The following is a 25,758-nucleotide window of genomic DNA, read 5'->3' on the forward strand; positions in this document are numbered from 1 at the left end:
AATAATAATAATAATAATAATAATAATTGGGGTGGTGATGGCACAGTGGATACGACACATGCCATACATCAACCAATGTGTCCCTGAGCAAGACATTTAACCCCTAGTTGCTCCAGAGGCGTGTGACCTCTGACATATATAAGTGTAAGTCGCTTTGGATCAAAGCGTCAGCTAAATGACATGTAATGTAATGTAATGTAATAAGAGATTCACAGACAGAAAGGCTCAGAAGCCATTGTAATCGTTTATCAGGAGCTTCTTTTAAATGTTATTTTTTTTAAATATTCTTTTGACAAAGGGTTCCAATGTAAGATTTTGCTAGAATGGGTTGCTTTGATACTCAAATACTGTACATATCCTATATCTGTAGCAAGGTGTTTTTACAGACTTTTTCAAAAGGTCTGTAAAATATTATAACCCAAAAAAACTCACTGAGCATTTTGCTTTACACCAGACGGACTGTGGCTTTGATTGTGTTGCTCGCTGTAATTTAACAAACAGCAGGAAATGCTGAAGGATCATTTTTCTTCCGCTCACAAAAAAAAGCAAGGCACGAGCCCATGCTTCACAGCTTCAAGCTGAATCACAGCTCCCTATTGGAGGAGACGGACATCGCGGCACCAAACAATGGAGTGCAGAGAGCCAATCACCCCTCAGGGGATGGTGGTGGAATTTGATTAAAAAGTTTGTTGCTAAATTAATTTTGACCAAACATAAGGGGCATGCTGATGCGACTGTAGCCGTTAATTGGACTTGGCAGTGGGGCAAGTCCACTCGTCAGCGTTGTGTGCGTGTGTGTGCTATTATCACTGAGGACCTAAATGAAGTACCAGGATAAACAGGAGCTGCAGCCTTGGCAAACACACACACACACACACACACACACACACACACACACACACACACACACACCACCATCCTGGACATGCTGGGAGAGAACAACTTTGTCAACGTCATCGCTGTGCCACCCACACACACACACACACACACACACACACACACACACACACACACACACACACACACACACACACACACACACACACACACACACACACAGTCTTTCAGACAACAGGGACAGCAGTGTGTAATACTGACTCAATATATGCAAACACATACACAACAAGCTTATATAAAGCAACATCAGGTGCTTTTATCCCTAAGACATACTCCTCCCCTATGCATTCCCTTCATCTGGATCACTAAGGCTCTCCATACCTTCTTTCTTTGTTATTATACATTTCTATGATCCTCTCTCTCTCCTCTGCCTCTCACGTAATGCTCTCTCGCCTCTCCACAGAAAACTCACCCTGCATCATTTCTGCAAAGCTGCACTTAATGACTTGCTGAACTCAGTCTGTTGGGTAATGAAAGATACACTTTGTCATAGAAACGCCAGTCTGCTCCTGGATGGGGCTCAGAGCCGGCCAAAGCTCGAGAGGACAGCCTGGCTAATGGCTACTGACCCCCACAGTATCACCCCTTCCAACACGGGCAACAGGTATTAGCGGCCTAATGAAGTCCATGCTAATGAGGAGCAGTGGGAGTTCAGAGTCTTCTATTGCCAGGCAGAGCACAGGTGAGTTAGACTCGTACACATAATGCTGAGCGACTGTGCTGCAGTGACGGCTCACAGATCAGACAGCCATGAAGCAGAAGAACAGTGAGATCTAGACGGAAGACTGTCACGAATTAAATACAGAAATGATGTAGGGTTTTGAGTTCTCTTTTTGCTTGTTCAAATACAGCCAACACTCCAGTTATTCCTCCCAACATCACTGTAAAAATAAAATTACAGCATGGTAAAATAACATGTTTTAAACAAAAGACATAAACACTTCATGGCTCTCAGAAGCTAATCCCTTTCCAAGCGTGGCTGAATATTTCATGTCCTCCGAGACCATCTCGTGGCGTCTGAGTAGTGGGGTGAAAAGGTTTCTGTGACATCTCATTAACCTCCCAGCCTGAAGCTGCACTGGATTAGGGATTGAGAATAGGCGCATTAATCTAGGTAAAGTGTTGAATTTGTTACGCTAATAATTATTTATGACACAATGAGGAAATAATCAAACAGGAGGGGATAAAAGACCACGCAACCCTGGATCACACGGAGGAGAAGACTGCTGCTGCACAGCGACGCAACAATGACACTTGTCATGTTCTGGTTTGTGTGGACCACTGGTGGAGGAAGTATTTAGATTCTTTAATTAAAAGGTGCTCTAAGCGATGTCACGCGTTTTTTAGGCTACAACATGTTTTGTCACATACAGCAAACATCTCCTCACTATCAGCGAGCTGCCTGTCCCCTGAACACACTGGTCTCTGTAGACAGCCCAGGCTCCACAAACGGCAACAAAAACAAACTGTGCCAACCTGCACCACCAAACATAAACAGTTTTCCAGCATTCCAGCCAATAACCGACAAGAAGGATTTGGGGGTGGGGGTTGAGGGGGTTAGTGCGCGGAAGCACAGAAGGGAGGGGGAGGGGACGGGGGAGGGGACGGGGGAGGGGACGGGGGAGGGAGGGGCGAGCTAGCCTCCGTTTTGTTTGACAATATTTTGAACGTCAACAAGAAGTGCCGTCATCCAACATCGCTTAGAGCACCTTTATGTAAAAGTTAAAGGTCCCATGGCATGAAAATTTCACTTTATGAGGTTATTTAACATTAATATGAGTTCCCCCAGCCTGCCTATGGTCCCCAATTGGCTAGAAATGGTGATAGGTGTAAACCGAGCCCTGGGTATCCTGCTCTGCCTTTGAGAAAATGAAAGCTCAGATGGGCCGATCTGGAATCTTCTCCTTATGAGGTCATAAGGAGCAAGGTTACCTCCCCTTTCTCTGCTTTGCCCGCCCAGAGAATTTGGCCCACCCATGGGAGAGAGACATCATGGCTTTCAAACGAGAAAAGTGGCAGTTGGTCAAGGCCACACCCCCACTCTCCACCTTGCCCCCCATCTCTGCTCCTCAATAGCTACAGACACAGAAATGGCACATACTAAGGAAAGCTCATTGTGGGACTGGCTCTAGTGGCTGTAATTCTGCACCAAGGCTGAATTTCGGGAAAGAGACTTCAGATACAGTATTAGGGGACCACTAAGGTCTATATAAAAGAGACTTCAGATACAGTATTAGGGGACTACTAAGGCCTATATAAAAGAGACTTCAGATACAGTATTAGGGGACCACTAAGGTCTATATAAAAGAGACTTCAGATACAGTATTAGGGGACCACTAAGGTCTATATAAAAGAGACTTCAGATACAGTATTAGGGGACCACTAAGGCCTATATAAAAGAGACTTCAGATACAGTATTAGGGGACCACTAAGGTCTATATAAAAGAGACTTCAGATACAGTATTAGGGGACCACTAAGGCCTATATAAAAGAGACTTCAGATACAGTATTAGGGGACCACTAAGGCCTATATAAAAGAGACTTCAGATACAGTATTAGGGGACCACTAAGGTCTATATAAAAGAGACTTCAGATACAGTATTAGGGGACCACTAAGGCCTATATAAAAGAGACTTCAGATACAGTATTAGGGGACCACTAAGGCCTATATAAAAGAGACTTCAGATACAGTATTAGGGGACCACTAAGGTCTATATAAAAGAGACTTCAGATACAGTATTAGGGGACCACTAAGGCCTATATAAAAGAGACTTCAGATACAGTATTAGGGGACCACTAAGGCCTATATAAAAGAGACTTCAGATACAATATTAGGGGACCACTAAGGTCTATATAAAAGCATCCAAAGAGCACCATGTCATGGGACCTTTAAAGTACTGCATTCAAAACTTTACTTGAGTAAAAGTGTCATCAGCAAAATGTACTTAAAGTACTTTAAGTATAAGTCTGTACAGTGCCGTAAAATGTTCCCTGTCTAATTTAAAGTCCCCATATTATGAAAAAAATCATTCATCAGTTATTTTGTGTCTCTTCCACACGCATACAAACTTGGAAAAAACCCATCCATGCCGTTTTGAGTGAGATACAGGTTTCTGAATGTATCCTGCCCGTCACTTTACTTCCTGCTTTGCTACCATGGTCCCTAGAGGGCCCAAGACGATTGTAATTGGTTTAAAGAAATGCAAACAACTGTGTAAAGTAAATAAATTACTTTAAGCGGTGGATCTGCCGCTGAGGACCTTGAACTTGGGGACCTTTCAGATTAAAATGCTAAAAAACAAGAGTGAGTGAGCTCTGGTGTCTAATTGTAATAGAAGTAATCTTCATGAAAGGCCACACTGCACAGTGCTCCCAGGTTTTTTTTTTGTATCTTATTGAGTCTATAGGAGCCTATCAGCTCCTACCGGGGGCTTAGTTCCTCCTTTCCTACAGTGAATTGCCTTTAGGCGGCCTCGAATTTGTTACCTCTTGTCTCCCAATGGAGGGGTGACCTTCCCATCCCATTCAGTACTGCATAGTCACTACCGGAGGGGATTGAAAACCCATCTCTTCGAGAAACATGTCACGTCCGTCTCAGCCCAATGTTCCCCTCACTCCTCCCAATCACATCTCGTCTTACTTCTGTCTTCTTACAGAGAACATAACCTTTTACACCTGCTGCTTTCTTCCTCTGACAACCTGTTTACCTGCTTCATCTCATGAGCAAGTGTTTTCCACAAGCATACAAGGCGGCATGTGTTTTTGACACAAAGAGGATATGAATGAAAAGCTGTTTGGCTATTTCAAAATCAAATTATAAGTTGTGGTGTGGCGGAGCACAGAGTATTGGCACATAAAAGAGATTCAAATTTAAAATAAATAAAACTACAATTACTGCCTCACAGTTGAATGCCTCCACCAACCAGTCAAGTTGCATTTTCAACAAGTGCTCCAAACCGTATGACGATATTGGTAATTTATTCCTACCCTCTAATACGACCACAGGAGCGTTTTCCATCCTCTTATAGAATTGTAACCATCTCAGTTTGAAATATGTCTTTAACGTTGTGAAACTGTCCCAGTTTGGTTATGTTTAGGCACAAAAACTAATTAGATACGTTCAGAAAAAGATTGTGGTCTGGGTTCAAATCGGATCATACAATCTATGATCAATATCAATACATCTGCTATAATCGCAAGTAAAGCAGATGTAATGTAGCTTGGCTGTTCCGAAAAGTAAAAACTATATATATATATATATATATATATATATATATATATATATATATATCACCGTATATACCTTTAATATCAGAATCTAAAGCCTGTTGAGGCTTGTTGTTGAGTTAATCGTGGTTGTGATTGATCAGCTCAGTTAAATCCAGCTGGCCAGGAGCAGCACTGCTGAGTCTGTTAGTGTCATTGCAGTAATTCTCACCTAAATCTTGTTGCTAGGTCATTTTACACCTCAGTTACAAGTTAGAAGAGTCAAGGTGCAGTTTTTGTTGTTTAATTACGGTTTTCTCCTCCACTGGCACTTACATCAACTGAAACAGAGCAAGGATTGATATGTGAGATGTGACCTTGTGCAATCAGATTCAGGAGAATGTCCTGCATTAAAAGCAAAGGTTTTTGTAAGAAACAAGACGACTAGAAAATAGTCGGTCTGGCAGTCAGCGCTCGTCCACTGATGAATATTTTAGGAACCAAAGCGTATTTGTTTAGTCCATTGTCTGGATGTTGAGACTTTGACCTTTGGAGTTCTACGTGCAAAGAATACAGAAACAGCTGTGATCTGCGTTTGTGATGTTTGTGATGCTGGCAATCCAGAACTAAAATCCTTTCCACTCACCGGAGATGAGCATGAAAGAAAACAATTACAATAAAGGAAACCTATGAAAACATATCATGAGAAATAAAGGTGTTGGTGAAAAAGCCTTGTATGTAGTGGCTGAGTGTTGGGGAACAAACACAAATCAAAGGCGGAAGCTGAGGCACAGTTGCACTGTGATGGATCAGTATGGATTTTGTACAGTCGAGCTGAAGAGTGGTACCGGGAGATAAGGAGAGGGGCACAGGAGACAAACAGAGGAGCGAAAAGAGTGAACAGCGGCTGACAGAAAGCTCAGGCTGCATTATGTCGTTGCACACCTTGACAGGCTTTTTTCCAACCATGGATGCCAGCGAAAAAAATTGTGTGAAACTTGGCTCTTGTGGGGACTTAGGCTGCACGAGGTAGCAGCAAAAAGAGGCAAATACATCACTGTAGGCAACTGTGTGAGTGTTTGTCTGCCCAGCTGCTGCTCTGCTTGTGTGTGAGCTTTCTGGCCTTTGTGTCGTGCATGTGTAAATGGGATACATGCAGGCGTTAAAGTGGAATCTGGCAGGTGGGGGAACCCTAAGATCTGTAGTCTTTTAAAACTTTAACATTTCTTTAAATATTTATCTGTTACTTTTGGAAATCTACATGAACCACATAAGCATTCATTCAATCCACTTTTAAAGCTAGTTTGCCTGTTACTCCCTATGTTTAAGAGTAAACGTTAAAGCTCTTCTCTTTGATAAAGCTTATAGTTAGGGAGTGAGGAGTTGCAGCGTTCGCCTAGACCGGTGGGGGAGGGTGTATACTAGGGGTGGGGGAAAAAATCGATACAGCATAGTATCGCGATATTTCCCGTGGCAATACTGTATCGATACACAGACGCCAAGTATCGATCTTTTATTATTTAAATTGCACATGAGAATTTAACTTTTTGGTAGTAGAATAATAAAATCAATTGCTTATTCAGTCCACCAGATGGCGCTGTTTGTTTTCTGGTGAGGTCAGCGGGGTGACTGTCAGCGTGCAGGAGGATGTAGATAAAATAAACATGGCAGCGTCAGAGAAAGAAATTAGAAATGCACCATCGGCGTTTAAATCAAGTGTTTGGACTTTTTTCGGGTTTTTTAACAAGGAGGGGACAACTGAGATGGATATGAGACATGGGATTTGCAAGGAGTGTCGTATGCAAATAAAATACTCAGGGAATACCACGAACATGAGGGCTCATCTCACACGCCACCATCCAGAGTTAGCGTTAGCCGAGGACGGTAAAGCTAATGCTAAACCAACTCCGCCGAAAAACCAACCAACACTGGACACACTTAGCTTGACAAAGCTACCTCCCAATTCAGAGCGAGCTAAGAAAATAACTCAAGCCATCGCCTACTTCATGTGCAAAGACCTCGTGCCCATACAATGTTGTGGAAAATGAGGGATTTTGTCACTTGTTCAAAACACTGGAACCAAGGTATCGCTTGACTCCGTCGGCCCCCTTTTTTCACGGATACAGCCGTACCCAAGCTCTACAGAGAAGTTAAGCTTAAAGTTCAGGAAAGTTTGAAAACAGCAGAACGTGTTGCATTAACTTGTGATGCATGGACGTCACGGGCAGTGGATTCCTATGTGACTATTACAGCTCATTATCTCACAGAAGACTGGCAACTGCTGTCTCACGTTCTCCAAACTAGAGCAGTACACGAAAGTCACACCGGGGCAAACACTTAGTTAGTTAGCTTGACAGTCACATTTTACAGCAATAAATTTCATGTGAGATGAACAAACAGATGTTGACAAAGTTTTCCTTTGGGGACATAATAATGAAGTTGGAAAAAAGGTAATAAATTGCAATATATTGCAGAATATCGCAATATGTTTAAAATCGCAATAATATCGTATCGTGACCTAAGTATCGTGATAATATCGTATCGTGGTACCTCTGGTGATTCCCACCCCTAGTGTATACCTGCAGACACGGCGCCCCTTCTCTTCTCTGCTTCTCTTCATAGTCGCCCGATTCATCTACCAACCCTTTGTGGAGCTGGCTCAGGTTTGCCTTGGACCAGCTCTTAGTTATGCTGTTATAGGTGTAGACTGCCGGGGGGACTTCCTTTGACACACTGAGCTACTCTCTCCTCTCTCTTTCCATCTATGTGCATTCATGTCCCAGAACGCTTATTATTAACTTTTGAATTTCCTTCTTTCAAAACAGTGGTAAAGAACAGCAGGAGCAATGGCCAGGAGTTGAGTTGTCATTAAAACAAAATTATGACCGGCGCGTTAACTGTATGCCAAATTAATCAGAGCACACAAGGCAAAATTGCCTCCATATAACCGGTTGCTGACAAACTTTTTAAACAGAGTCCGACACAGTCACTCCACATAAAACACACAGGGGCTACATTCACTTTGAACAATGACGGCAAAATAGCATCCCTGATCGGTTTGAACCGAACATTCTCTGTCTAACTCAGCTAAAAACACTGCAGCACGTTACTGTGTCGTTCACTACAGGGTCTGTTTGTAACGGGTAGGCCACAGACAACGGGATCTTCACCTGTTCAACTGACTTTAGCTGTTTAACTCAACTTTATTTATATAGCACCTTACAAGGAAGCATGCAGTCCAAAAAGCTTCACGGAACAAATGAAGATGAAAACAAAACACAAGCAAACACACAAACACACAAAACACAAACAAAACACAAGACAATGAATAACAAAAAAAATACTAGCAAGACTAAAAATGAGACGATAAGACAATAAAATGTTAAGAGTGAATGATTGATGAAAACCAATGATTAACACTTAAATAATAACTAATGCTATACATTACTCCAGATTAAAAAGATAGGTCTTCTCTTTAAAATACAAAGAGATAACACTCAACTTTCCTGCTATTATTAGAGACAAGTGTCTGTTCGGTCAGACTGATCTCATGACACGCCAATTCGTATGCCATTATTGGCGTCTTATCAAGACGCATAATAGTTTTTTAGCGTGTTTATCAACGCTGTTTTGCCTCCATTCACTTACATTACCTTGCGATTGCGTGTCAATTGACGCCGTAGGGAGTAGTATGAAAGGGCGAATCGCCCGTTCTTCCTTTCCTACAGCCAACCTGGTTTTCTTTTCCTCATCCCAACTGTCCGTTTTCTTGTTTTCCTAAAACCCGCGTGTGACGTAGTCTCGCGATAACATGTAGCCTCGCGATAACGCGCCATGTGGCTTTAGAAAGTGCCACGCAGCGTGTATGTTTACGCTGTGACGTTGCAGACTGCCGTCCGCTGTATACAGCGTAGACATCCACGTGGATAGCTCAAAATGCGTACAGATAACACGCCACTTGGCTTAAGAAAGTTGGCGTGGATGTTTACGCAAAGTCATGATGCCATGTTGGTTTGATGAACTCACCACAGACACTTGTCTTATTACTGGACTCATAGCGGTGTGCTGCTGAGAGTGAACAGGGAAACACTGGAACGGATATTTGGCGTTATTTTAAACAAACAGGAAACACTGATGTATGAAACTGCTAATTAGATTCATTTACTTATTAATCTAAGGTGCCATAAGCCCGTTCCGGATTGTTACTTACTGATACTGATACTTACTTTAACGCCTGGATTCACACGTGTATTTACGTGTGTGTGTGTTGCTTCCATCTGCATGAGTCCAGCTCTGATAAATGACATGTCTGGGCACAGTTAGCGAGTGTGCACCCACGCTGGTCAACGACAGCCGCGGTGTCGTCTCAGCAAGGCACACCAGATCAACTCGACCTTGACACATTATCATATTTATAGGAACTTTAGAAAAAAAACACAGGAGGTAAAATGAGAAGCCCGCTGGGTAAAGCATGCCACAAGCACCAGGCTTAACATGTTCCCCCCTCAGGCTCAGCTGTTTTCCATCTTTGCTATTTTTAAACATGATGAGCAGGTTGGAAAACAATAACAGCAAACTGGTTACCCAGATACTGGGATTTTTACTCAAAGTACTGAAAGAAGCCACGTCTGCCTTCACATGCTCATTAGAAAAGTTTTTCTCCAACTGGCTGTGAAAGTTCATCCATTACAAGAGACACAAACAACGGTACTCTTTGCCGTGGCAAAAGCTTCCAGTAGCTCATCAGTAAAAGACGTGTTAATGTAATGTGCTAGGCTATCGTCTGTTTCCATGACAACAAATGGAGACCTGCGCCGAATTCATCACTTATGGCCGAGTGAAACACGGAACACAAGATTGAGAGTTTTTACAAAGAGGCCTGATTGTGGCTGTCAGGGCGTTGTGCACTTTGAGTCCTCACAACCCCGGTGTGTGTGTGTGTGTGTGTGTGTGTGTGTGTGTGTGTGTGTGTGTGTGTGTTTGTGGTGGTGGTGGTGGTGGTGGTGGTGGGGGGGTGACATGAGGTTTACCCATAAACCCTTGTCTTTTGACCGGGGGGGTCATTTCCTGTAGTTGGCTGAGATTACACTGTCACCTCTATCAAGCCACAACAGAGTTGAGAGAGAGAGAGAGAGAGAGAGAGAGAGAGAGAGAGAGAGAGAGAGAGAGAGAGAGAGAGAGTCACGTTTTTAGGTGAGGTTGTTTGGGCGCAGCCTGAGTTGAAAAGGTCAGTTGGTCAAATGAAACAAGATGAAAGGCTTCAAACGCCTCAAATGAAAACCACCAGCTCCTGTGGACACACACTGTATATTTATATATTTCCGCTGCCGTCTGTGCTTCCACTTGTATAGTGTTTTATGAGTCTTCAGCTGTTTGTCATGATATAAAGGGCTTTTTTTTGAATAACTCTGCGGTTAATATCAAATGGACTGCTGCTGAGGAAACGCGTGTCCACGGTGGTGTTTTTTGACGGAGGGGATAGCCCCGCTTCCACAGATTGCACACTTGATGGGCTTGCCTTCAGCAGTTACTGTATCAATTTATCTTCAATGACCACTGACAAGCAAAGAAAACAGGCCCCAACCTCCTTCAACTGGGATGGCTGTACCTGATTGGACAACCGCTTGACTCGTGGGCTGTCTGCTCCCAGATTTCAAACTGGACCAACAAGGCGGCTCGTTTGGAAACTTTTTGCTTATTAAAATAGTTAAAGGTACTTTATTGTCACATATACATACATGTAGTGAAATTCATTCTCTGCATTAAACCCATCCCTCAAGGGAGCAGTGGGCAGCCAATCACAGCGTCCGGGGACCAACTCCAGATCTGAGCCAGTGCCTTGATCAAGACAAGGCACTGACTGGAGAACCTAGTACATGTTCTTTGATGGTGGGGGAAACCGGAGCACCCAGAGGAAACAGTGCTAACCGTTGGGCCACCATGCTGCTCACTAAGTTCACTGAAATGTGTTTCTAAAAAACATTTTGTGGGAGAAATAAGCTGCAGCTGCTGAATCTGTCTTCATTTCAGATCGACTTCGGTCAGTTTAAAAGATTTTCGTGAGTTTTCCAGAGGCGGCAAGTTGAGCTGCTCGCTCCTTATTTGCATAAAGAAGCCTGGATTCAACTTTATGCAAATGAGGAGCGGGCAACTCAATGCCCAGTCTCTTGAAAGTCCCCGCCACGCTACCAGAACGCATTGCCCGACTGCTTATGTACACAAAGAATGGGAAGCGTGAAAATGGACACGTACCTGTGGTCGTACAGAGCTCAACAGTGACCGCCTTCCTTTTGAACAGCTCTGGTTCTGGAAGTGATTTTCCTCGTTAAATTGCTCCATTGACGTTTCAAAGAAATGCCTATATAATTATAATAATTATATGATACATAAACACAGCAAAGCTGTGGGCCGTAAAACCAAAACAATAGGCTGAAAGATGCCTAAACGCTCTGTAAAGCTGATAACTTTGAAGTTGAGTGATAATTCTCGCCGAGTTCAGCTCTACGAACGCTACGATTGGGTTTAGGAAACGTGACACGCGGGTTGGGTTAGGAAAAGAAGAACCGGTTGGGTTTAGGAAAAGAAGAACCGGTTGGGTTTAGGAAAAGAAGAACCGGTTGGGTTTAGGAAAAGAAGAAAGCGACAGCTGAGTTTAGGAAATGTGACACGCGGGACACAAAGGAAACGTGACACGCGGGACGCGATCCCCGGTCTCCTGGGTGAACGTCCTGTGCGGATTTTCGCCCTTTCATACTACTCGCTATGGCGTAAATTGACACGCAATCGTAAGGTAATGTAAGTCAATGGAGGCCAAACGGTGTTGATAAACACGCCAAAAAGCGAGTATGCGTCTTGATAACACTCCAATAATGGCATACGCCATTTCATGAGATCAGTCTGCTGTACAGTAACATTCGGTTATGCAAAATTGTCAGATATCAGCATTCTGCCTGGTGATTGGGCCCAGAAGAAAATCAAGTACTTAACGAGGCCAAAATATAAATTCAAGTCATCATTTGTGATGTGGTTAAGAATACTTTATATCCTGATCGAAAACAGCCCGTCTATGACTCTGGTAATCTAGAGATTGTAATTGTTTGCACATAAACAAGATGTTTCTATCTTGATTTTTCTTTTTTTGTTCTGTGAAAAAACAAGGCTAATACCAGCATAAGTAAACTAACACAACTGTCAACCCTGAAATTGATAAAAGTCTGAAGGCGCTGAAGTAATTACTGTTGATCACTTCATAAATTGCCTATGTAGCGACTTCTACTCTGCCTGATTCTTTTAACAACCTTTACCATCTTTAAACTGCTTCTTTGCAATGTTCCCTCCCTTCATCTTCTCCTTCTTGCTCTTGATAATCTCTCTCATCATAATCACCAGCTTTACAAGATAATGTCCATCATAATTTGTCCTTATCTACCATTTTTTTCCTTATAATTTCCTCTACTTTTGAGGCCTTTTCCAATGTCTCCTCTTTTGTCTTTGCCCGTCTCATCCTAGTCTTCCTCTCGTTGCTTCCCCCCCCCACTTCTGTCCGGGCCATTTATATTGGCTGGCAGAGCAACAGAGTTCTTCGACTGGACTGGCAGCTGACGCTCTCACACTGCTCCAGCAGCTAATCTAGTTAGCTACAGTCAAAGACAACGCAAAGGACAATTCTGTGGCTTTTCTTCCTAAATCAGAGAGCCCACAGGAAGTTTTGAGTTACATAACATGCATTCTTCTGGTATGTACTGTGGGTTTCAAAAGGAAACACACACACACACACACACACACACACACACACACTACTGTATAATCATGTAAAATAGATTTAATAATTCTTGACACTGAGTGCTGTTTTCCTAGAAATGACATGTATAAGCTAATGGTTTGGATAAATACGGTGTGCAGCAAAAGGTAATAGCAGCCTGGATTAAGTTCACTGGCATCTGTTTTTTTCCAGTCAATGTCCACTTTTATTAGGGAGGCACCGAATCCAGGATTCAGCTTCGAACGAATATTGGGCTTTTTGACGGGGGAATTTGTAATGACGGCACCGTTGATTACGGGAAGGTGTTTACATAGGTGGAACGTTCAATGCAGTAGGCTGTGAGAAAGTGAAAATGGAACTGGTGAGCAGAAAAAGAAGGCCATTCAAGTCCAGCTACATGTTCAATCTGCAATGCCGATTTGTCTGGTGGTGGCGAGGACCCTAAACTATACACAACATGGCCACTGGTACAACATCTGGTATGAAACATCCGAAAGAATACCAGTTGTGCACGAAGGAATCTCCAGACAGCAGCCACAATGCAGCAACTTCAGGTACGGCAAAGGAAGGACAGTCACTGTTTACTTCATTCATGTGTTTACTTCATTAAAGGACTGAGGATGGGAGGAGGATTCAGTATTCGGTTTGGGATTCGGCAGAATCTTAACCAGTGGATTCGGTATTCGGGTTAAAATCTGGATTCGGTGCATCCCTAGTTTTATAATCCAACAATTCCTCCAGGACAGCAAGCAATACTGCAATTCTGTTGTATTACACTTTTAGTTAGTTATTTTTTTTTTTTGAGTGCTTGGCTTCAGGTATTTAATTTTTATTATCCTCCTTTCTTTTTAGGGTCAATACAAGAAATCACAGCCGGACTTTCTTTTCTTGGCTTCTCTCTGTGAATAATTGCTGAACTCATTTCCCATCAAACTAGTTTGTGACATTCAAACAGGAAGAGTTTTCACTTAACTCATCTGAATTAGAGGAGCAGGTTGCCCACCAATCAGGATCCAGTAATGTGTCTGTCCTGCCTGTGAGACATTAGGCCTTTACATGTATTCAACTCGTGCCTCTGCAGTTCATTTTCCAAAACAACATGACGGACACTGCACTCATCCTAGGCTGTAGTTTATTAGAAAACAAACTAATAATAACAAAAAATAAAACAATATGGGACCTTTCAATCTGTTGCTGACCACGGGATGTATTTCCTCTGACCAATCAGGTAAGAGCGTGCGTGATAGAAAACACAGCCTGTGTAAGAATAGGCTCAATATCCCCGTGGGAGGGACGACTCGGTTTCACTGTGCAGCATCTTTATAGCAAATTACATCTGTCCACAGGTAATGAGCAAATGACAAAGTCTATTGGAGGGATTTGAGGAGGCAGAGTCCTTACCCTGTGGGACACTGGCAAAAATATGTTTTTTTAATTTATTTCACAGTCTTCAGATTGCCCTGTCATACAGCTGCACTGTCTGCCAGTTTTGCTTTATCACAAAAATAAATAAGAGGGGGATAATGAAGAGATAGAAAACAAAGACAGACAGACAAGACAAAACAGACAGACACAGACACACAGACAGACAGACAGACAGACAGACGACGACGGCACATTGAAGAAATGAAGTTGAAGCCAAACTTCCAGAGTAAACCCGACAGATTGAGTTGATCGACCTGCTTCATCTTCCTCTTCCCCTCAGCCTAACTGCTGGTAGATTTACCTTTCCTGTCTTGGCCTGGCCTCAGTCCCCCGGCCCCTGGGCAGCAATAAAAACAGGTAAACACTGGGGAGGCCGGACACACCAATAACAAAGTGGGACTAAAAGGGGCTGTGTGAGTCATTAACTGTCAATGGCCCCCCAAAGCCCTCCAACCGCACACGCGCACACACACACACACACACACACGCACACGCACACGCACACACGCACATGCACACACACACACACACACACACAAATACAGCTATGGTTTATACACAGATAGCAGAGCAAAGTGCAATAAATACACCAGCACTTTTTACACATCGCACTTTAATTATTACAGTCACTTTTTTAAGATGTCGTATTGTCTGTCCAGTCATATGTGTCCTTCCTTTATGTCCTAAGATGCTTCGTTGATCTTATGTTTTCATGTTGATTTTACGGTTTATCTGTTACATGTTTGTGGGGCTGGGACGGTTACCGCATTACCGCGGTCACGTGACGCCTACCGCGGGTCTGAGCTTGTCACCGTCATCACCGCAAAATGCCATTCTCGTTCTGAGTTACGGTACTCTCGTTAGAGGGTTGCGGTATACTGCTCTACCGCGGGAATTTCTTGCTTTTCAACCGCGGTAAAAATCCATACCGTCCCAGCCCTAGTCGTGACGCAACAGATTGTAGCACTATGCCCAAGACAAATGTTCCCACGGGGACAATAAAGTGTATTCTATTGCTATGCTATACAGAACAGGACTCCCTCAGCCTCCGTAAGGGCAGTGTGAGAGTCTGAAGAGCTGAGAAGTGGAACCAAACGACTGAAATGAGACTGATATTGAGATGCAGTGGCTTCATTTCCACAATTTTTACTGTTCTGTACCACGAAACGGACCTAAATGAGCTGCTGGTCAGTAACCGTGACTGAAAGATTATCTCCATTTCAGCTTTCAAAACTCACTTTCTGGCCTTAACAAAATCTCATCCACTCTGCTACAGTTTTCATCCCATCATCGTAGGAATTTAAAAACCTCCACGCTTTCTTTTCCAGTCAGATTCGGTGGCACTTGTCCATGCATTCGTCATCAGAAGACATGGTAACCCCACTAACTAGCTAATGTGAATTTTGTCTGCACTGGGAAAGGCTACAGTCTGCTTTTATTCCCAGGAAAATTGACTCTGCAGTGCTCCCGGGTATTTGTTATATCCAGCTCCGATCAGCGGTGATGGAAACATGACGATCGGATAAACATCCTAATTTTCGCCCCTTTACCGGCGTGATGCTAGAACGCTCGTCATCTCAGCCACAAATGCCTTCCGTCTCCATGCATACAACGCTTGAACATTGTTCTAAATTTGTCATAACCCCCGCATTTTCGTTGCAAAAAAAGTCACATAATATATCTTAGCAGAAAGTTGAAAAATGTTGCGTTTACTTCACACAAGAGCAGCCATTTTTCCCTGTTGCCATGGGAACGTTATGAAGTGACATAATTACGCGACGTGAACATCATCGAAAAACAGGGTGTTGGGGAATCACTTTTTTTCTCTTTAAAAAACTGCAGTTTTTGCAAGTTCCCGCAATTTCATTGCATAAATATCCCACATATTCCATGGCATTTTTTAAGAAAACGTGCTGCATAATCAAGGATTTTTGCCCGCAACAATCACAAAAAAACTCATCAAAGCATTTTTTCTGGAAGGACTGAATAAAACGAAATATTTTGAGCCATGTGCTCAAACTGTAAGACAGTCCACCAAAGTTCAAGACCATTCATCCAACAGCCAGATTGTTTCGGGTTCCAGAATCTGCTCCTGGCATATAAAGATCTTAGTGGTCTGACTGCAGATTATATATATTATATATATATATATATATATATATATATATATTATATATATATATATATATATATATATATATATATCTGACAAAACTACAGTTTATCCGACAGATTCATTCAAATACACAGAATTCAATCAAAATCTGAGGACAGTGTTTTATGTTTGTGCTTTTCAAATCATTAAAAAAGCCTGCTGATCTGAAGTGTGCACTGGCATTATCTTCTTTTATTTAATGAGTAGTGTGTTGAGTTGTGTGAGTGTCCCCATCTGTGTTATGACCTATTTTCTACCTTTCTATTACTCAGTAGAGCGCTACAAATTGCTTATGTATGAGACTGTGCTCTTGGACGACCAGCATTTTGCTCTAAAGCCAAACAAGCTAATCACGATGTCCTTCTTGCTCACTTAACATTTCCGTTTTTTTATCTGCAGGAATGAGCTTGCAGATTGACCTCTACTGTGGAAATGTGCTCTTTTCTTTATCGCCACGGAAGGCGAACGTCAGACGACTTGGTGTCTCTCTGAAAATACCAATCTCTGATCATTATGCTGTGCCCCCGTCACCGACCATTAAATGTGGCTCCAGTTCCAGCTCTCATTTGTGTACGTCAGGGTGTTAGAGAGTGTGAGATGGAAACAAGATCTTCCCAAACAGCTCTTGCATGCCAGTTACTTTTCACTAATTATGGCCAGAGATGTGAATAACTAAAAGATAGTTGATGCACCAGAATTTGAAAGAATGTGATTAGCTAATCGCGTAGACCACGGTTAATCTAATGTGAAATATTTAGTTGAATGTTTGGTGTAACATTTGATTTGACATTTTGTATTTCTTTTCATTATTATACAGTCCCTCCAGAAAAACGTGATTATGCGATCGCATAATTCAAAGCATAATCAGCCAAAGTCTGCATATTTATGCGCAAATACGTTGCACTTTCGCCGCATAAATTGCCGATTTCCGCGCAAAATTTGCGGGGCTTGCATGATTTCATAATCCCCGCATTTTCGTTGCAAAAAAGTCACATAATACAGTATACCTCAGCAGAAAGTTGAAAAATGTTGCGTTTACTTCACACGTGCAGCCATTTTCCCCTGTTGCCATGGGAACGTTATGAAGGGACGTAATTATGTCATCAAATCACTTTTTTTTCTCTTTTTCATCAAACCACAGTTTTTGCAAGTTCCCGCAATTTCATCACATAAAATTGCATAAATATCCCGCATATTTCATCACATTTTTTAAGAAAACGTGCCACATAATCAAGGATTTTTGGCCGCAACAATCACAAAAAACTCTATTAAAAAACTAATCATAGGGTTCAAAGCTAAGATTTTTTGAAGTCTGTAATTTTTGAATCTGTGACGGTAAACTGAATATCTTACAAAACAAGACATTTGAGGACGTCATCTTGGGCTTGGGGAAACACTGATCCACATTTTTCACCATTTTAAGACATTTTATAGACCAAACAACTAGTGTATTAATCGAGAAAATAATTGACAGATTAATCAACAATGAAAATAACCGTTGGTTGCAGCCCTACATGTGTTCATAAAGACACTGCAGCTGAAATGATTACATATGGTGGTCATTCAAGTACGTGCTCAGTTTTATGTGAACCTGAGAAAAAGATAAAAAGCAAAGTCTCCAGCCCTGCGTGATTTGTTTCCATCGGCTTTTCATTTCACCGTGAGTGCGATGTGTACTCACCACTGGAGCAGTCCAGTCCCCCCCAGCCGGGCTCACACTGGCAGGTATCAGGAGAGACACACCGTCCGTGGGCGCACTCTTCGGTACACAGCGCTGAGGAGGAAGAAGAGGACACCAAGATTAATATCAAACCTTTTTTTAAATACATCTGGCTCTCTCTGGCTGTCTTGGATGGCATTGACCTGGCCTCCAGCACTACTCTCAGAGTTATTTTTAACGCCCACTTAAAACAAACCTCAAGAACAGCCTTTTTTCACCTTCGTAACATTGCCAAAATTAGGAACATCCTGTCTCAACACGATGCTGAAAAACGAGTCCATGCATTCGTTACTTCCAGGCTGGACTACTGTAAATCCTTACCATCGGCTTGCTCAAATAAGTCCCTTAAGACTCTCCAGCTGATCCAGAATGCTGCAGCGCGTGTTCTGACAAGAACTAAGAAAAGAGATCATATTTCTCCTGTATTAGCTTCTCTGCGTTGGCTTCCTGTAAAATCCAGGATTGAATTAAAAATCCTTCTCCTGACCTACAAAGCACCATCATATCTAGAAGAGCTCTTAGTACCTTATTGCCCCACTAGAGCACTGCGCTCCCAGAATGCAGAGTTACTTGTGGTTCCTAGAGTCTCTAAAAGCCTTCAGCTACCAGGCTCCTCTGCTGTGGAACCAGCTCCCAGTCTGGGTCCGGGGGGCAGACATTTGTACTTACAAACTTTCCAATCCATCGTTTTATGAGAGCATAACCTATTTGTACTACTTGTAGACGTTTGGTATCATTTCGGGCATTATTAGTGGGGTAACATACAAGATACAAACGTGGGTCCATTAGCCCCTACGCTAAGCTATTCAGCTGATAACGCTACTCTAGCTAACTCTCCCAATGTTAGACCCAGGTGAAAAAAGCTTCTGGGGGGGTGTTTGGCTCGAGGTCATGGTGCAAAGGACCCTAGGGTGAATTACTCCGAACCATCACTTTAAGAGTAAACTTAAAAGTCTCCTCTTTGATAAAGCTTATAATTAAGGAGTGAGTCTCATTTAGCTGCTGCCCCCGTTCACAGCAGGACATTAGCTTAGATCTGTGTCGGTACTCCTGCCTGCTTCTCCAAACTGGGGGCGCGCCGACCTCCATCTACTGTAGATAACAGCCCGACTATGGAGAAAAACTCATTCAGCCGCACTTCAAAACATCTAAACTATCCCTTTAACACTGCACACGAAAGAAACGTCACTTAGAGAGTCTGTGCACATCTCGGCCGTGCCGTTATGGTTTCAACTGTTTGAGTTTCGACTATTTAATATATCAACGAGTCACAGATTAATCCATCAAGAGTACAAATTGTGAATGGCTGTTATTATTTATGTATTCCACGCCCTAAAAAAACTTGACTTAGATATGGTGAGATGCTGCGGGCCAGTCTTCTGATAGTGTGTAAAGCACATTATCTGCTCCCGTACAGCAAACAGAAAAGGCAGCACTGACATCTTCATTTTCACCTTACGCTTCCCCAACTGGTGTAATATTTCATCAGGACATAACCTTACAGTTGAGAGCTGTCATAAATATCAGAAGGTTGAAAACAAACGACTCTATCACAGTGTGATAAATGATGTTTTCACAGGGCTGCCATGTCTCATACTGAGCAGCTATTAAGCTCAGAGGCCGGAGGAGGCCACGGGAAGGTGTGAGGAAGAGGAGAAAGAGAGAAAAGGTAAAGAGAGAAAGAGGGGAAAAATAATAGCGGAACATTTTAATAAAGAAAGGCAGAGAAAGCAATAAAGACAAGAATAATAACACCTAAAAGTGAATCTGAAAACGCCCCTCCCGCTGACTTCAAACAGTAACACGTACAACGTTAAACCCAATGGCACCTCAAAATGACTTAATATAAAACTTGACATTATCACTTGCAATTATTATGTCATTTGTCATCATCATTGAGCAGCTCTCTAAGAAAACCACCTAATATATAAGTCTCTTACTTTATAATGCAGTGTACTGCACAGTATCTATCCATAATGTCATGTGTGGTGTGATGATATCTGATGTAATTTACTGTGTTTAACCCTTGTGTGGTGTTCATATTTTTGTTACACAGCCAATGTTCCCGGGCTTTTAAATCAATACAGCCATAACAATTTACATTATATAAAAATACTTAACAGATGTTTACTTTAGCTCAATTACCAATGATATATACATCATTTATGGTTCATATTTGCCATTTATCCCAGTGAGATCACATTTATGATCATTTTAATTTTTTGTGGGGAAAAAAAATGAAACAAGAGTTTTGATCATTATTGGTGCTTATTTCTTAGAACTTAATCAGAACGGGTGAAAGTGCTTAAAATGTAACAATTTTGTAACTCTGTGTGGGAATAGCAGGTGCAGAAAGACAACATAGTTTCATAGCACCTAGAATTAAATACACTTGGGTCCAGTAGACCAGAACACCTCATACAGTATGTAATAGTGTAGGGGGTGTACCGTGTTCAGTCACTGAAAATAAGTTATTTTTAATGTTCTTCCCAGAAAATGAGCCAAGGCCAGTGAGTTTGAGTTAGAAGAAATAATAAAAATATATATTTTTTCTTTTCTTCTCATTAAAAACGGGTCCCACAGACGGGAACAACACACAAGGGTTAAGTGAGGAATTTACATTTAAATACCGATGCCAGTATTGGTTATCGGTCTGATGCCGTGCGCATGTACTTGTAGTCATTAAATGACTCCGATACTACCACACCCGATACCACCTCATAGCAACGTCACAATAACTTCTCCGTCAAGCAGGTACAGGCGACGGAAGAGGAGCAATGCCAGCTGTTGGGAGACTTTTGGCTGTTAAAAAAATAACTAGGCTCTTTCCCAATGCATGATTGCAAGTAGCAGTGCTTCGCCTTCTGAGAATATAGTTCCCAGTATGTATATGGTTAGAAGACGGCTGTGTCTCATGTGACCTTGTTACACAACATGTAAATGGGAACATATTGGCGTTATTTTGTCACTTATTGGGAGCAGTAGTCTAGATGGAGCCGGTTACCTCCAGGATCTGTGCTAAGCTAGGCTAGATGGAGCCGGTTACCTCCAGGATCTGTGCTAAGCTAGGCTAGATGGAGCCGGTTACCTCCAGGATCTGTGCTAAGCTAGGCTAGATGGAGCCGGTTACCTCCAGGATCTGTGCTAAGCTAGGCTAGATGGAGCCGGTTGCCTCCAGGATCTGTGCTAAGCTAGGCTAGATGGAGCCGGTTACCTCCAGGATCTGTGCTAAGCTAGGCTAGATGGAGCCGGTTACCTCCAGGATCTGTGCTAAGCTAGGCTAGATGGAGCCGGTTACCTCCAGGATCTGTGCTAAGCTAGGCTAGATGGAGCCGGTTACCTCCAGGATCTGTGCTAAGCTAGGCTAGATGGAGCCGGTTACCTCCAGGATCTGTGCTAAGCTAGGCTAGATGGAGCCGGTTACCTCCAGGATCTGGGCTAAGCTAGGCTAGATGGAGCCAGTTACCTCCAGGATCTGTGCTAAGCTAGGCTAGATGGAGCCGGTTACCTCCAGGATCTGTGCTAAGCTAGGCTAGATGGAGCCGGTTACCTCCAGGATCTGGGCTAAGCTAGGCTAGATGGAGCCGGTTACCTCCAGGATCTGTGCTAAGCTAGGCTAGATGGAGCCGGTTACCTCCAGGATCTGGGCTAAGCTAGGCTAGATGGAGCCGGTTACCTCCAGGATCTGTGCTAAGCTAGGCTAGATGGAGCCGGTTACCTCCAGGATCTGTGCTAAGCTAGGCTAGATGGAGCCGGTTACCTCCAGGATCTGGGCTAAGCTAGGCTAGCGGTGGGGGCGTCAGACAGAGTTAGGACACGCACAGAGATGAGAAGGGTCTGTATGGACTTATCTACCTCTGGGGGATACGGTGAATAAGACAAAGTCCCAATAAGTCGCCGTGTTCCTTTAACTCTTGGGCAACAATATCCATGAGGGACTGTGATTGTATCATACTTTAACAACTCTGCTAGCTCAGCCTAGTTCAACACACATGACGACAAGTTTCCATCCCAATCAAATGTAGTGAAAACTTTAACAGAGTTTACAGAAAATCTGCAAAATAAAATGCTAATTAATGTGGTTTTCCATCCACTGCTGTCATGTGTATATTCCGGAGTTTAGTTGGCTGTGGATTGAGCGTTTTGATACTTTCACAGTATTCATATAGCACCTTGACCTGCTTTATAATCAAAAAAAGACATAGACATTTAACTTTTTACAATATGGGACCTTTAGGGCACCGACCATGAACTGCAACATCCCTGGTTGCCGTCCTTAGATCACTAATTAACAATTCTTTTAAACATTTATGTAGTTTCATTCACTTCATTTAGCAGTTATTTCTCGTTTGTTTAATCTGTACACAAACACAAATGTTGAAATGACCGTTTGTTGTTATACAGGGCGTTACATGCTGAAACTGTATCTAACTTAGTGGAATTTTGTCGTAATTGTAAGGTTGCCAAGCAAACACGGGAGAGAGTAAATGGAGTCAGAGTGGCGAGGTGTCCAGGGTGTACTCTGCCCAATGCATGCTGGGAAAGGCATTCATTGTTAACAGTCCCACAGCTCAAAAATAATAATTTGAAAAAGATAAAAAAGCTATAAAAAAAAAATGGTAATATAACCTGTAACCCTAAAAGCCCTTATATTGCTTAATGGAAGGAAAATACAAAGCGCAGACAATAAACAGCTTGTTGAAAGTGAAAGGCTGAACTTTATCCAACACCCCCTGCAACTCATTTTGTGGGGATCACTTGTGTATCACCGTATGAATCCTGCATCGTACATCAGGTAGGGATTGTGCAGGGAGAAGACGGGCTGACAGCTCGGAGACTTAAGCTCCTCCATCACAGAGACCTGATGTGCTGCTCCGACTCGCTGTTTGTGCCACGGATTCCTCTCCAGCTGCAACACGCTCACAAGCTCCACTTGAATAAATATACGCTCGCATAAACAAATGGGACATCACATAAATGAAAAAGTATGCCTCTTTAGTTTCACTTTCGGCATGAATCTGCAATCTGCCGCCGCTCACGACTGGAATGCTCTGCAAAAGACTCGGTAACACTTAAAGGTATCTACATAAGAGTGACATGACACTGCCCCCCACTGTCATGACACATGAACCCTAACCCTAACCATAACTTGTCATGACAAAAACCAAATGACACTTACTGACAGAAGCGTTATGTCATAAACGTTTATGACTTGTTTATAATGTTTATGACATGTTCGTGACAGTGTAAAGTGTAACCAAAGACTCTTACATTGGACAAACTCATTTCCATTTCATCTTTCCAGAAACGCCATCTCATCCTTATATTACATACATCCCGACATTGAGTTTTATGTCATTTTAAAAACTGTATGTATGTCTAATATCTTTTATTTCCAAGCCCTCCTCCCCTTCCCCTAAGTGGCTTTGTCACTTGTGAGGCCACCATTGTAAATAAGAAGCTGTTCTTAATGACTTGCCTGTAAAAATAAAGGAGAAATGATGGCGCGCGCCCACACACACACACACACACACACACACACACACACACACACACACACACACACACACACACACACACACACACACACACACACACTAGAGGACGGATACCCGAACCGGGCCGGGTTCGGACAGATATTTAGAAATGATATTGGGGTTTGGGTCAGGCTCGGTCACATCAGCGCGATAAGGCATTGAACATTTTAAAATTTAAAACTTATTATGTAGGTGTGCGCCTGTGTTAACGTGCGCTTGTTGCCCCGTGTGCGTGGATGCGCTCATCTGTTGACATTTCCCAATGCCTTCCTACAGTTGTTTAATAAAAGCTTTCCACACAAACAAACGTACATGTGTCATTAGTATGAGAAAAAAATGAGATTTTAACTGTGTCGGGCTCGAACATAAATATGGTAATGCCTGTCGGGCTCGGGCCAGGTTCGGCTACTGCTCTGTCGGACGTGGGCCGGGCTCGGACAGAAAAATGCGTCCCGATCCGCACTCTAACACACACACACACACACACACAAACGCACACACACACACTCACACACTATTAAAAAACTAGCTGTGTTTTCAGGCTATGGAGGTGTAAAATCAGCACAGTGCACAAAAAGTGAAGTGCTGAGTTTCAAAAGTTGCAAGGAAGTATGCGAGCAGGGAGGAAAAGTGACTTCAGTGGATACACGAATTAGACCGGTCTCGGTAAAGCCCGGTTTTATGGCTCTTACGGTGCTTTAGCCACAGAGGGGTCGTCCTGTCTAAATTTATAGTTGCACTGTGTTAACACTTTACAGCTTTCTTCATGCATTAGGACAGGAATCCTCGGGCCACATGCACTTGGCACAGCACACCGAGATAAGATTTATACTAGAGGAGGGGAGACTGAAAGCTTTACATTTGCTCAAAAAAAAAAGAAATTGTTTTTTAATTGCCAACTATTTTTAATAATCAATTTAATGGTTTGAGTCATTTGTTTATGAAAAAAAGAGGTCAAAATACTCTGATTATCACACCCACTCTGCTGTCCACTCATATTTATCCAAATGAATCCCAATTAGTATTTGTATGAAAATAATTGTTAAATCTATGCAAGATAGGTGTATTTCACAAGTGGAAAATGTGTTGAGAAAATGTGTTTGTACTAGTTTCCACGAGGACAGAAGCATATTTAAAGATACTATAAGATTAGACCAAACCAAAAAAAAAAAAATCAAAATTTCGGCTCCCATGTTAACAGGTTAGAGTCTGCGTGACACACACGTCTCAGGCACGGCCCGAAAACGCGTGCATGCTAGAGACTGACACCTATTTTTCACGTGACACGCAACCGTTTTGGAAGCGTTTCCAGGCAAAATAGAATAGGAAAAGATGTTTATAACAAAGCAGAAATTGTGAATTATTTGGACTAATAGTTAAGATCAGAGGATGTTGAGTGGATCACAGAAGGGTTTATGTCAAAGTTTAGTCTTGACACTGTTGACAACTGACAACTAAAATTGAATAAAACACCCAAAATGCAAAGAAAGTCATCATTAATTTTCCCTGCAAGGAACCTTGTATGGGTTCAATATAATGTGCATCCATGCATCCATGATATTTTTGGGCAATTTGGTTGAAAGAAACCCATATTTCTGATATAAAAAACTTTGGAAACGGGTCAAATTTGACCCAAGGACAACACAAGGGTTAATAAGAGAGCCAAAGACACATGCTCTTGTAATCCTGAAGACGAGTTGATCAATCATTAAAACGGGCTGCTAATCCTTTCATCCTGTGGCTTGAAGCAGAAGCAGCTACAAGGAGGATTACATCAGCGACTGGTACCGAGAGATTAATAGATATCAGATTAAATAATTGCTTCCCTAATTTCAGCTATTGTCTCGGCATGCTGAAGCAGCCTTCGGTGCCCTCGAATCTCTGGATCTGCTGCGGCAGGAAGAACGAGAGCGGGGGTACGAGCGACTCTAAGTGCACCTGGCGTCTTCCTCTGGCGTCTGATCGCTGTTGAAAACTGTCGACGGGGCCGATCACGACATCCAGGGGCGACGGGGATTCCAAATTAAATGGTTCTGAACTGAAAAACAAGATTCAT

The 25,758-nt window shown here is 42.6% G+C and overlaps 1 protein-coding gene across 4 annotated transcripts in view; it reads right to left on the bottom strand.

Annotated features, from left to right (window-relative positions):
* LOC120556187 (multiple epidermal growth factor-like domains protein 11) overlaps positions 1-25,758 on the bottom strand; it is a 182,714-nt gene that overhangs the window by 94,518 nt on the left and 62,438 nt on the right. For all 4 annotated transcript variants that reach the window (XM_039795619.1, XM_039795621.1, XM_039795620.1 and 1 more), the window contains exon 6: positions 18,127-18,219. In XM_039795619.1, coding sequence (XP_039651553.1) covers positions 18,127-18,219 — 93 coding nt within the window. The remainder of the gene's footprint in view (positions 1-18,126; positions 18,220-25,758) is intronic.

Source organism: Perca fluviatilis, chromosome 3 (assembly GCF_010015445.1).
Source record: "Perca fluviatilis chromosome 3, GENO_Pfluv_1.0, whole genome shotgun sequence".
Classification (NCBI taxonomy): domain Eukaryota; kingdom Metazoa; phylum Chordata; class Actinopteri; order Perciformes; family Percidae; genus Perca; species Perca fluviatilis.